This window comes from Gobius niger (genome assembly GCF_951799975.1).
Source record: "Gobius niger genome assembly, chromosome: 1".
Lineage (NCBI taxonomy): Eukaryota > Metazoa > Chordata > Actinopteri > Gobiiformes > Gobiidae > Gobius > Gobius niger.
In genome coordinates this window covers 6,784,192-6,797,962 of record NC_136852.1, presented here as the reverse complement: position 1 = coordinate 6,797,962, position 13,771 = coordinate 6,784,192, and the positions used below count along the sequence as shown (strand labels likewise).

Genomic DNA, 13,771 nt, shown 5'->3' with positions numbered 1-13,771 from the left:
ACTTTGACAGAAAAATGTGTTGCTTTTTCTGTTTTCTGTAATTAAAGATTTTTTTAAATGAAAAGAACTCATCCTGTATCATGCAAAATCAACTTTTTAGAGCTTTAAACCATGTTGTTATGCTATTTCCTCATCAAAAACACCCCCAGAGTGTTTCTTGGCTTCATTCACGCATTTCTCAGCAATCCTCCTGAATCCTGACTCTGAGCAGCTGCTCCGCCCTCTCCTGGTGAACAACTGACTTGGGACCATGTTATGCATTTTACGTCATATTGTCCAACCAGGAAGTGCCCGACGTCTGTAATGTAATGCCTTACGGCTTGATTTTAATTTACAAGAGGTATACACGCGTTCCCAATGACATCACGCATATGCCATTTTGAATACCGAAGTAGCATTATGCAGTACTACAACATGTAACAATATCCCTCTCAGGATGAAAATGAAAGACAGCTGATGGACAGTGGCATTTTAATGCACTCGTAAACATTTCTCAAGAAGATAACAGTAAAAATCTAAACGTGCGTCCCCAGAGACGCACGTTTATGTGGTATAACCAAAAAATGTGGCGCACACATAGCAGCTCTGTCCTTCTAGCTACAGCAGGATTTACTAAAGATCTGCTTCACTCTGAAGACTAAATGAACACATCAGAGATGAAAAAGACAACCTTTCTCTGTGATTTTTACAGTTTGTCAACAGAGTCTCAGTCTGAGTCAGTGTTTAAGCTGCTCAAGACGTTAGCATGCTACCAGTTAGCAACTGTCATCAATCCACTGCCAATGGTTTCAACATGATAAACACGTGTGGCTCACATCTATAAACACTGAGAAAATACTACAGTAACAGCTCTGACCTCTGTCACATGTTGTAGCCAAGGCTAGATATTGGGAGTGTGGTTCAGGGTTTTCTCTTGGAGAGGTCAGCACTGAGTTGTTGAAGCCAAATGCTCACTGGTAGCATGCTAATGTCTTAAACACTGACTCCCTGGTTTCTTGACATAAATGTGGGTCTCTGGGGTTGTGGTTTCACTGTTATCTTCTTCAATGATTACGAGTACATTAAAATGCCGCTGTCAATCAGTTGTCTTTCTTTTATATAGAGATATTGTTATATGTTGTAGTACTGCATCATTCTACTTCGGTATTCAAAATGGCCGCCAAAACAACAATAGTCACATGACTGAAAAGCATGTATAGGACTTTCGGCAACCTTCCTAAAAGAGTCCACTCACCAGAAGTTGGAATTTCTCTCCGGGATTCAGAGACTAACCATGCGTGTCACTTCACCAATGGATGCTTGGCGAACCTTGGCCAGAATAAAAGTGGATTAACTCTTATAACCAGCGCAATTCCCCTAGAACAACAATAACCGATGGACATGCCAGAGCAGTAAGTAAATCAAAACGCGTGCTAGCGTGTGAGTTAGCCATTTATGAAGCTGTGTTGCAAATGTCACCTCCTTATAACTGCATTAGGAATGCTGCGATATTTATATTTCTACTACTGCTACTGTCCAAATGTCCTAATGTCCAAAATGACCTACGTTTTCAGCGACCTGTTTTGGTTCAGTACGTTCAGTTCAGTCCATTTGTGAACTGTTTAAAGTACAAATTTGGTCCATTTATTTAGTAGTGCAAGTGCATCAGTTTCACTCATTTCAAATGGAGGCTATTGAGTGACGGACGACTCCTTAGGCTTATTTTGGTGTATTATTTATCAGCGCTGCCTTTTGAGGGTGATTATAGATGCGCGTAGGTGGAGTTACCGAACAGTGCCCTCTGAATAGTTGAACCAAACTGAAATGTGATTTTAGAGCCGTATGCTTTTACTTTGTTGATATATTAGTTACAAAGACTTTAAGCCACAAGTGAATAAAATCTGTAAAAACAATAATTTTCACCTTGTTTTTGCGGTTCAAAGCTCAATAAATAAATTATGACTATATTAAAAAATCCATTTGGAAAATATTCGAAAATATTGACAAGTCCAAGACTGGAGAGTTTTGAGTCTAGGAGCTACTAAAGTGGAGATGTTGTTCCAAAAGTGTAAAGAAAACCTCATTTGGAGAAAACCAGTCCTTCAGTTTTGTAACATCTATGAACACGGCGTATATTTATCCCGTCTTTGGACATTTACTTTTCGCTTCCCAGAAAATAATTTCCCAGAATTGGATAACGGTGCCATCTCAGTCGCCATGTCAATATTTATCAATGAACGGAGCACTGCGCTGTTGTAGTGATTTCCTGAAAATCTCAAGCTGGGAAAACGGACAAAATGTCATAAAATAAGCATCACAAAGGGTGAGTTTAGGCAATTGTTTACTCCGACATTAAAGCTAAGATGTTAAGGGAGAAAACACTGAGCCCTGCGTGAAAAATGGATGGCACTCAATTTTTAAATGCCCCGTGGAAACCCTGATTCTGCTCAGATCATGACGACCCCAAAAGCCCACATTACTTGTTGCGATTCTCCCTGCTCTATGGTATTACAAGCCGGCACTGTAGCATTGTCCTATGAAATATTCATCCATGTTTATCTTGAGCCCACGGAGCGCTCGGACAGACAGCAGAATAAATATGTGTTTATATCCCTTCCATAACCACTCAAGGATTGTTATGTTGTGCCTGAGGGGGGAATGCTGCGATTCAGGCGGACCACAGAGCCCAGAGAGGGATGTGCGCTGCTCACCTGCGTAAATAAAAGATGAGCACACAGAAGGACGCCGACACCCAACCACCAGCTCCTGACCTTGTTTGGGCAATCAGCAATCAGAGCATGTCCTGAATCATCTGACCGACTTCACGACAGGGTTTCTCCATTGTGGGACAAATATTAATAGTAATAATTATTTCAGTCATAACAGGAATCCGGATTAGTCAAACGGTTAGCGGCAAGTTTTTTTTATCTTACAAAACATTGCATATTATATTTTATACTAGAGTTGTCATGATTCCATAATTTAAAACTCAGTTTCTATATTAATAACTAGGTCTGCCATGACAACAAAGTCTGAAGTTTGTTGATTTGAAGCAGGAAACTATCGCAATAAATGATCTTATTGAAGACGTTATACTGCATCAGACTCTAAAGCTTTAAAATTTGAATTAAAAAGGACCTATCTCACGTTGTTGTGAAGACGTTGCGGAGACTGCCTGTCACAGAACTCTCCACAACCTGGACTGATTGCGCCCATACAAAGGCCCTATATCTCACCAGCCTGGAGACAAGTTGGAGACTAGAGTCGCCGCTAGTCACCGAGAGGTCTATGTGGTCTCAAGCAGCTGTGGAGCTTGTTGTCCTCATGCCGTGAAACATTTCTGGGACGTCCCTGTAATGTCTCTGAGACTTGTCGGACACCAACATGGAGACCTTTTCAAGTCTCCAAGTAGTCTTCACTGAAATCAAACCTGTTTTCGCTGAAACTACCTGGAGAGTCGCCTTATCTCCAGTGGAGGCTTGGAAACTCGAGTCTCCAACCAGTCTCCAGGCCGGTGAGATAGGCTCTTAAGCTCTGTTCAAGAGTACTTAACCTTAAAATATCCCACAATGAACATAAAAAACAATGAGGGGCAATTTACTTTGGGTAAAGAATAAACATAAGAGTTGTAAAGTAAACTGACGTAGTCCAAAACAGAGGGAAAACAAAAGGGGAAAAACAACTCTTTCACCATTGCTTTAACAATTGTTGAATTATTGATGCATTTCATTCTCATTCATCATTAGGACATGGCTGGAACATGTAGGGGGAGGAAAATACTTGGTTTTAACATTTTTAAACTCTGTATAATCCTTTTAAGATAATGCACTTAAACACACTAAACTGTCATGTTTGTTTATAGAGTTAATGGACAATGTCTGAGGGACCAACACGGCTGTGGTTGTGTTTGGACCTGAGGTGGGAGGAACCTCGAGACTGAAAAGGGGAAAACGGAGGAAACACATTTCTGTAAACTGTATAAATAATGCCAGCTTTTAGCACGACAAACTTTGTAATGGTGGCAATGTGAGTGATGAAATGCTCAGAACAAGTTCACTGAAGCTGTCTGACCTTTAACACAGAGAGCACCTCACAACAGGCTGAAGATGCAGAACTCAAACAGTTCCTAATATTTGTAATCCGGCCGCGGACTCACCAATGAAGTTGAGGTAGCCCTCTCCTCCGAGGCCGTGCGTGACGAGCCGGATCATCTTGTGCAGCTGGATGCCTCGGTCGATGATGGAGTTCATGGGGATCAGGGAGCTCATGCTGGTGTACATCTCTTTGTCCATCAGCCAGAAGGCCAGAGTCTTGTCCCCGACCAAGGCCTGCTCGTACAGTACGGACACACACAGAGTTCATGTCAGGTTAGTTTACTTTACGCCCGAAGCTCAAAGTGGGGAAAACACACCAATGTCAGGTTAGTGTTATTAAAAAAACACAGCTTCAATCTGAGCAAAGACAATTGTAAAAATGTAAATTAATTACCATAGTTATGATCAAGAGTGCTGCTACAGTATTTGGGCAGGGGTCTGCAACCAACTCAAAAGCTACCAATATACAAAGCTCTAAAGCCGTCATCTGGACTTTGTCTCACATCCAAGAAGCTTTATTTTGACTGATGATCTTTTGGCAGCAGACAGACTCTGTACATATATTAGGGTGGTGTAAATTTTCTAATTATCATTTTTTAAGCTCCAACCTCCTTATATTTTGTTTTCCACACTGCAAAAAGTAAATATCAAGCATTGGCTTAAATGACTTGAATTGAGGAAATGTATCTTGTTTTGAGCGGTTTTCACTCATTTAGACACTTTTTCTGATCGGACCAAGTTTACTTTGCTTGTTTGAGGACATTTCAGACCAGTTCTAAGGTAAATCTCGCTTGAAATAAGAAAGTAAAATTGCCAATGAGATAAGACCAATTTTCTTACCCCATTGGCATGACCTGAAATAAGAACGAAATGTATTGAAACGAGTCAGAAACATCTCAGAACAAGTGAAATAATCTAGGAAAAATGCCCAACAATTTCTTAACTAGTCAAAACAGCTAAAATTTGGATTATTATGCTCAAATTGAGATGTTTATACTGATCTAGTTAAATACTTTTTGCAGTGCATATTCCAACAACGTTTACCCCCGCCTCATTGACCTTGAAGTTTGCCACCTACAAAGCACTAAGTCAAATGGGTCCAGAAGCCTGTGGATTCTTAAGGTTGCACAATTGTGTTCTTAATTGTGCTCCATGTTGTGTTAAAATATATAAATTGTACGTACAATTCATTTACATTTGCTAACAACAACTACAAAAGGTATTGGAAGTAGAAGACATTTTGTAAATTAGTTGGAGTTTGAAGCTGGGCTGGCTTGTTGAGGAGGCCATGGATATATGTAAGACTTCTGTAAAGACCTTTTTCCCGTCGTCTCTTTTTTTTTGGGCTGCACTGTAAATGTTATTTCACTAAAACTGGAAAATAAAGCCTGTGGATCTAAATGTTCGACCTTGCCACAGGTTTGGAATTTAAACCTGTGACAGCGAGACACTGCAGGGGAATAGGGAACATTTTAAAACTGACATGAATATGAGAAAAAAAAATATATAGCAAGTTTTTTTTTTTCATTGTATGTTTTCATTTAAAAAATGCCTAAAAATCCCCCAAATTCACCATATTTAGGGCGACGAAATCTGAATAATGGATCAAGTCAGGTTTAAATGCATGGTTTTATTTTGTTACATTTGTTGACTTTTTCAGAGGCGATTCTTTCTTTTCTATATTTCTTTTAATCTCAAATCATATTTGCTTTATTCACTATCAAATACAAAGCATCTCTAAGGGTTCCCTTGGGTAAAACGTCAATGTCGATGAGGCAGGGGGTAAATGTTTTCACTACTATTGCAATGAATTCCAAGGGTTGGAGCTTACATTTTCTAAACATCCATTTTAGGGACCACCCTATCGTATATGGCAGTCACAATAATCAATCGACTTCTCGTTAAAGAAATGGCAGATAAACAACACTTTTTTTCGCCCCTCCCCAATACAGCGGGAACTTAACCACCCATTTTTATTTTTAAAAGCTACTCTCAAACTGGAGACTGTATTATTCAGTGAGCTTCAGCATCAACGATTTTAATGAACTAATGAGCACGAGCTGTAAACATTAAAGAACACACACTGCCTGATAAACTGTTATGAACACTGTGTGCCCAAAGAGTGAGATCAGCTGAACATCCTGAATGACCAGGTTATTCCATCAATCCACAACTGAAACTAAATATCAAGTGCGTTCTTACATGCCTTGAAATGAGAATATTAATCTTGTTTTGAGCGGGTTTCACTTTTTCCTGATTGGACCAAGAATACTTTGCTTGTTTTGATGACACGTCAGAAATAATCTGGCTCAAGTACATGTTAACTGGTCAAAACAACTGGACTTGGTTGAGGTTGGTTAAATAATTGATCAGTCAAAGAAAAAAAACAGCCTGAACAGCATAGTGAAGATAAGTTAAACAATCATTGGTGTTCAGATGTCAAGCTTAGGTTCCTTATGTAGCAGGAACCTGGTCCGCAAAGCTACGAGTATTTTAGACTCTTCTGATCACATTCTAAGTCACGCATCTTCCTGAATGCCCTCTGGCCAGCGCAGTCTGGCCCCGGCTCGGAAGACAAACAGGTTTTCAAACTCATTTAATGCAACTGCCATTAACCTCTTTCCTTAACGGAGAGCATTGTGTCCAGTTTGGCTTTGCGATTTCATCACACAGTTTTTCTCACTTTTTGTGGCTTTTTTGGTCACATTTTCAATGCTTTTTTGTCATTTTTTTGTTGCGTTTTGGTCACTTTGCTGTTGCTCTTTTGTGGGGGGGATTTGCTTAAAGCAGTACTAAGTAACTCATGCCCCTAGAGGCCATAAGCGCCACTGCAGGTGTCGTGGCAAGTTGTGATTTTTTAAATCATTAATTGTCTGTGAGCGAAAATACTACGCTGACAGAAAAGACAAATGGAGAGAGGGATATTGCACATTAAATTACACAATGGAAATATTTTTTTTCACTCAAACTTGGCTGTAAATATTGTTTAAGTGGCGCTAGCCCGCAGTTAGCTTTGCCCGTTATCCTGTTAGCTTCTTCTTCGTGATTCCATTAGTGTGTATTGGTTGCTCCGGTCTGGTGACAGTCAAGTTACAATTGTGGTTTTCTGGCCAGAGACACCAGGGGGAGATGAAAGACCCCCCAATCATCCCATTAACACTTGTATTACCCCCAGAGGGACTACGGAAAGGATTTATTAAGGTAAACACGTTACTAAACTAATCTAGTCATTCTTTTGGAGCGTGAATTTCTTCTTCCCTGATGGCACAGGCATATTCCAAGATGTCAGGATTCGGCAGGCACACGTTGTGAAAGTGTGATCACTTTCACACATGGATCGGCCAGTACAGAGTCCAGATCTTAACCCCAATTGAGAATCTTTGGGATGTGCTGGGGGAGTCTTTGGACATTGGTCGCACTCTCCCATCATCAATACAAGATCTTGTTGAGAAGTTAATGCAACACTGGATCTTTTGTCATTGCAGAAGCTTATATACAAAATACTTGAGCATGTGTCAGGCAGTGTAAAATCTCAGCTGCTCTACAGTTTTGTATTTTGTTTCCTCACCCACAAGGGTTAAAGGTTAGAAACCCCTGGCTTTGCTTTGACAGGCAGTGACGGTGTATACAGTACCTGGTCGTGGCTCTCGGCGTAGGCGATGCACTTCTCTCCGTATCTCCTGTTGGTCAGCGTGAACACGATATTGCCCATGTCCCAATCTTCATCCTTCCGCTCCTTCAGGATCTGCGCAGTGACAGAGAAGCCTTTATTGAAAAAGCCCGTGATAGATGCGCGGCTAACAGACCCATCCCACTCTCTCCGACCGACCGCTCCGGCCGTTTCCACCTTTTCCCCCCTCCTCCAGTTTCCCCTCTCTCAAATCAATCCCGATTTTTGACATCTCTATATCCCCGGCGTGAGTTATGTCCACCTCTTGAATGGCGGTAATGGAGTTTTTTAATAACTTCACCGGAGCCCGTGGGGTAGAGGAGGCAACCTGCGCTCTCCCCAACCACCCGAGATGGGCAAGGTCACAGCCTCTCATCCAAACGCCGGGATTCGACAATAAATCCGGAGCGTGGAATGGACGCCCCGCAGCCGCCCGGCCCCCGAAAGCATGTGCTCTCCCTGCCGCCCAATCATTCTCACAGGTCACAAAAAGAGCAGGGGCAGCAAAACACGCAGCTACGGCAACAAAAGGCAATGCTGGGTTAGAGGGTAGCTGTCAGAGCCGGCTGTCAAGTGGCAAAAGTTGGGAGTGAAGTAAAAAGTGCAAGGTAAGGCGGCTACTGGGGAGAATCAGGGCAGAAAGTACCAAACTATAACGGATACACTTGCGAGCCACTGTAATAGGTTTGGAAATGACAATGAACAAATGCTTTTACGGCGGATAACTAGATATCCAGCACTTTAGTTTTTCTTTGAAAATACTTGGGCATTCAAAGGAGAAAGTATCAATCCATTAAGAGTAAGACTAATGACTAAATACTGCCACTCTCTATGGCAACACGGAGGAGAATAAATGTCTTTCTTGTTGCGAGAACTATTAGGCTTTTAAAATGAAGAAAATGGTCAAATTTACTTTTTTACTTTGGAGCCTTTAAAGCAGTACTAAGTAACTCATGCCCCTAGAGGCCATAAGCGGAACTGCAGGTGTCGTAGCAAGTTGTGTTTTTGTACTCATAAATTGTCCGTGAGTGTAAATACTACGCTGACAGAAAAGACAAAGGGACAGAGGGATATTGTACATCCAATTACACAATGGAGAACATTTTTTTTCACTCAAACTTGGCTGTAGATACTGTTTAAGTTGCACTAGCCCGCAGTTAGCTTTGCCCGCTAGCCTGTTAGCTTCTTCGCCGTGATTCCATTAGTGTGTATTGGTGACTCCAATCCGGAGGCAGCGAAGTTGCAATTGTGGTTTTCTGGCCAGAGACACCAGGGGGAGATGAAAGACCCCCCCACACTTGTATTACCCCCAGAAGGACTACGGAAAGGATTTATTAAGGTATACAAGTTACTTAGTACTGCTGTAAAGAAATGTAATAGGTAGAAAGTATTACTTATTCATTGTTCAAATGCAGTAAAAGTAGAAAGTGAAGTACAGGATCCTCAGAAACTCTACTAAAGTGCAGTACTTGATCACCTCAGCAATTAGATTTGAGATTACAGTATTTTAGACAACTTCAGAAGAATTAACATTTAAAGGGGCTAGATGCAAGTTAGCCATTTTATACTCACTACTGCCACCTCAGGTCATAGATGTAACTGCACCATCTATATTAAGCTTGTGCATGACGGCACTTCAGACCCGAATTAACACATTTTGAGTGACAGTGCAGGATTTTAGAGGCAGTTGTGGGGAATATGTCTGGACTCATTCTACACATTAGGACATTGTTGAAACAAGTAGGGGGAGGAAAATACTTAATTTTAACATTTTTAAACTCCGTATAGTCCCTTTAAGAAGAACAATACACTACATGCAAAACAATTAAAACAATCTCCTAGTGTTGTGGCCAAAACTGCTTTTATGCTGTTTCTAGGATAATTAACTGCAGTCTTTGTGATTTTGTCATTGCGGCCATTCTAATTGTGTTTTCAATGGGATAACTTATGTCCCCATGTTAGTATTCAAAATCATGTTTATGTGGAAAATACAAAAGATGAATTCACAAGGCGAGCGAGTGTGACAAAATAACACTTTTCTGGACACATTCAGAGACAATATGACTTGGCTCTTCTCAGCAGAAGATAGGACAATTGCATGTCATTTGCGGAAACAAACGCGGGGACAATCTATGTTTTCTTTTAGGATTCAGACCAATTTCCTCACAAATGCTGCCCAGCAAAAAAGAATAAGCGATAGCGGTATTTACACAGCTCAAAAACACACCGGGAGAAGTCTTTTGTTTCAGCTCTCTACAGGCCCCTGAGCGGTTCTAAAGTTCACTTCAAAGCATTTTTCCTTTGGCATCGCGTTGACAACAGCCTCGCTCTTTTTAAAACGCTTCAATCCCTATTTTTCCCAGAAGATGGAGTCAGACACCTTACCAAAGCATTTAAAACAATATAAAAAAACAAACAATATAAATCATCAAATACCAACACAAACAGGCACAAATCTCCCTGAGTCTGACTTTGAATGCAATATGTTTCAATTCTTCATAAAGTTTGTTCATTTAGTCTTTGGCCATCCTTTGTTGAAACAGTTTTTGTATTCTATTCCTACACATTCAGCCTTCAGGGGTCTTGGTCGCCCCGCGTGTGGCAGAGCGGAGTGATCGCTGGGGGAGTTGCGGAGCCCGGCCCGGTGACAGGTGCAGTCTGCTCGGTGGAATGGGCCCTGACAGCTGATTGACACGTCAGGAAGCCTTTATATTACTCCCCACACAGCCGTAATCCTGGGAGTAAAGAGAGCAAATTGTGCCGATCAATATGTGCGAGATGAACTGGCGGCTCCGCCTATTCACCGCCGGCGTGTTATATCACCATCTGTCCGCCGCTGTCGGCTCACAAAGCTACGGCGGAACATACAGCGTCATGAAATCCGAGCCAGGCACCGGAGCAGAGCATTAGACCGGGAAGCGGTAACATTATTATGGCAATACTTTACGAGCTATTCTATTACATCCGATCAAATATCATACACAATAGTTTATGGTAACCATGAACATGCTGATATTTTTGGCTTGGTTAATGGTTAATATCTCTGTAATTCCTGGGCCTATTCGCATGAAACAAAACCTGGCACCAAGTTCAATGTTTTTTCGGTCTGCACAAAGTTGAGCATTTGAATATTTTCTATTTGGAGAGTTTTGTCAAATCTGTCTTTCTTCCATAGAGCTGTACAGTATAAGCAACTAGGAGTGGGAATCTCTGGGTATCTCACGATTAGATACAATACGCGATACATGGCTTGCGATACCTCAATACAATACGCCAATACTGTGATAATCGATATATTGTACAAAAATAATACTACATATTATTCATCATTTACATTTCTTTTTCTGTGTACAAATGATCTCTGACTTACTCACTGAAAATGGGTCATTGATCTGTCATTGTTTACATTTAAATAAACCACAGTCCTATTTCAAAAGGAATAAACCAAGCCCCAATTAATCTTATTCAAAATTGTATAGTTCATATATATCATTAAAAGTAATATGTTTGTGCGACAGTGTTTGGTCCAAGTGTTTTAAGGGGCTAGATGCAAGTTTGCCATTTTATACTCGCTACTGCCACCTCAGGCCATACGTGTAACTGCACCTTATATATTAAGCTCGTGCATGACGGCACTTCGGACCCGAAATCAACACCTTTTTGAGTGACAGTTCATGATTATAGAGGCAGCTGTGGTAAACAGGTCTGAGCTCATTCTACACATTAGGACATGGCTGGAACATGTAGGGGGAGGAAAATACATTATTTTAATATTTAAACTCTGTATAGTCCCTTTAAAACTGTAGTGCTGCCCTCTGCTGGTCTGATTCTTGATCCTTATTGGCCTCTATTGACTGCAAAATCAGTGGAGCACTGCCGCCTCAATAAGATGCATGACATCGCTTATTAATATGCATGACGTCATCAAAAGTATCCATATCGGAACAAAAAGTATCATATCGTCCCGCAAAATATCGCGATATATCGTAAAATCGATATATTGTCACACTCCTATAAGCACCTGCCCTCCACCTGACATTATGCCCTCATCACATTGTAGAAAATGAAGACAACCCTGCTTATTTACACCAAGACCTAAGAAACAAACGTAGGACCAAAACAAGACTAATGTGGAAATAAAATGGGAAAATCCTGACTAACACTGAACCTTTAGACACTTTAACCATGTATCAAATCATCCTGAAACATCAGCTCATGAAGATCTCTATGGATTTATTTTCATATATAGCTCAGGCAAATCCTATCTGTGCAATGATACTTGTTTTTGATAAAAATATGCATTTCTGAGTCAAGAGTCAAGTTTCCAAAACGTATGGTCTGTCTGACGTTTAATGTAATGCTTAGAAAAGAGCAAAAGCGCATTAGAAGCAAGGCTGTGGTTGTAAGACAAGCCTGCTCCCATTTGTTTACATCCATCAATCAATGATACCAGAGGGACAAAACAGAAATGCGCGAATGAAACAAAACACCACTCCGGGAATGTTGTAATAAAGATATGGCATTACAGCACTTCAGCATATTATAGGAATTTTAAACAATGCTTCTTCTTGCTCCCCTCCTGGAACCGCCACCTTAAAATGGTGGAGGGGTTTGAGCACCTGAATGATCCTGGAAGTTCTGTTGTCGGGGGCTTCGTGCCCCTGGTAGGGTCTCCCATGGCAAACTGGTCCTAGGTGACGGGTCAGACAAAGAGCGGATCAAAAGCCCCTTGTGAGAGACCAACAGGCTCGGTTTGAGCTATGAGGCCGTCCTCCTGTGGACCCACAATAAATGGATGGAGAGACAGAGGGAGAGGGATAGAGGGATAGAGGGATAGAGGGATGGATGGATGGATGGATGGATGGATGGATGGATGGATGGATGGATGGATGAGTTCTTTTAGCTCTTGTAATCAACAATATTTGAAAATCTCTACTACACAAACTTTCACTTTCAGCTAACGGCATGAGAGCAAAACATGCCGTGATTAACACATTTTTGCTGTGTTTCCACGTGGCACGCTTCATCCCAGAACTGTTTGCCCTTAGTACTTGCCTTTTACTCGTCTCGTTTCCATTACAGTTTAGTTTAGTTTAGTTTAGTTCTTATTTGGTGTCTTGCACCTAAAGGTGCCCAGCCCGCCTGGGCTTATAAGACACAAAAATGCAGGCAGACATCAAAAAAGCATTAAACAAAGAGTGTCCTCTTCCTTGTAAGCCAAGCACACAAAACTTAGACAAATGAAATGGCTGATACTTGAACAAGAACTTAAGCCTTACAAGAGTGAACATAGTACAAACGGACATGCAGCACTAAAAACAACAGAACAGTGGAAGTTTTGTCAGGCTCGATGAGAAACACTGGACAAATACTGCTTATTGGTGGGGTTATTCAGTGGTGCCAAGGCAAAAACTTCAGGAAAGAAGTAGCTATAAGACGAACTATGATGGTACGCTAAAGTTAACACGTCTTTTCTTCCTTTGTGTAGAGTTCGGGAAAATCTACTGTTACAGTGGAGATCATGTTTGACGCTGATAGCATATTTTTCCATTTAACATGAGATAAAAACAGTATAAAAAGTGAAGAAAAAAGCTGTGGAACAACTGCGGAGTAGCTGTTGAGTCACTGCTGGCAAATGAATACAACACACTGTGGTGTCCAAGCAACAATAACTCAGTAATTTACCTATTAAAATCTCCATATAAATCTCCATATATAGAGCAATAGAGTGGGATTTGCAGCAATTATAAACTAATGGAGATTTCAAAAGTTTGGACACCCCAGTAAGCTTGATGTATTTACCAGCAGTAACTCAGCAGCTAACGGAGCAATTCCGCGACTTTTTAACTCCACTTTTTATACTGTTTTTAGCTAATGTTAGTTTATGCTATGAAATTAATTGCTAACAGCTGCAAACATGGTGGATCTCCATGTGATCTTCCCGAACTCTTTAAGACATCACAGTCTTGAACTCTCGCAGTTACTCAAGCATCCTCACAGCAAAAGTAGCTCTCTGCAGTTTTTATTT

At 41.0% G+C, this 13,771-nt stretch overlaps 1 protein-coding gene across 1 annotated transcript in view; it reads right to left on the bottom strand.

Annotated features, from left to right (window-relative positions):
- The window catches only part of gbe1b (glucan (1,4-alpha-), branching enzyme 1b), a 268,303-nt gene that overhangs the window by 98,580 nt on the left and 155,952 nt on the right, over nucleotides 1-13,771 (bottom strand). The window contains exons 11-12 of the mRNA XM_079574107.1: nucleotides 7,708-7,818; nucleotides 4,136-4,307 (exon numbers count right to left, since the gene is read on the bottom strand). Coding sequence (XP_079430233.1) covers nucleotides 4,136-4,307; nucleotides 7,708-7,818 — 283 coding nt within the window. The remainder of the gene's footprint in view (nucleotides 1-4,135; nucleotides 4,308-7,707; nucleotides 7,819-13,771) is intronic.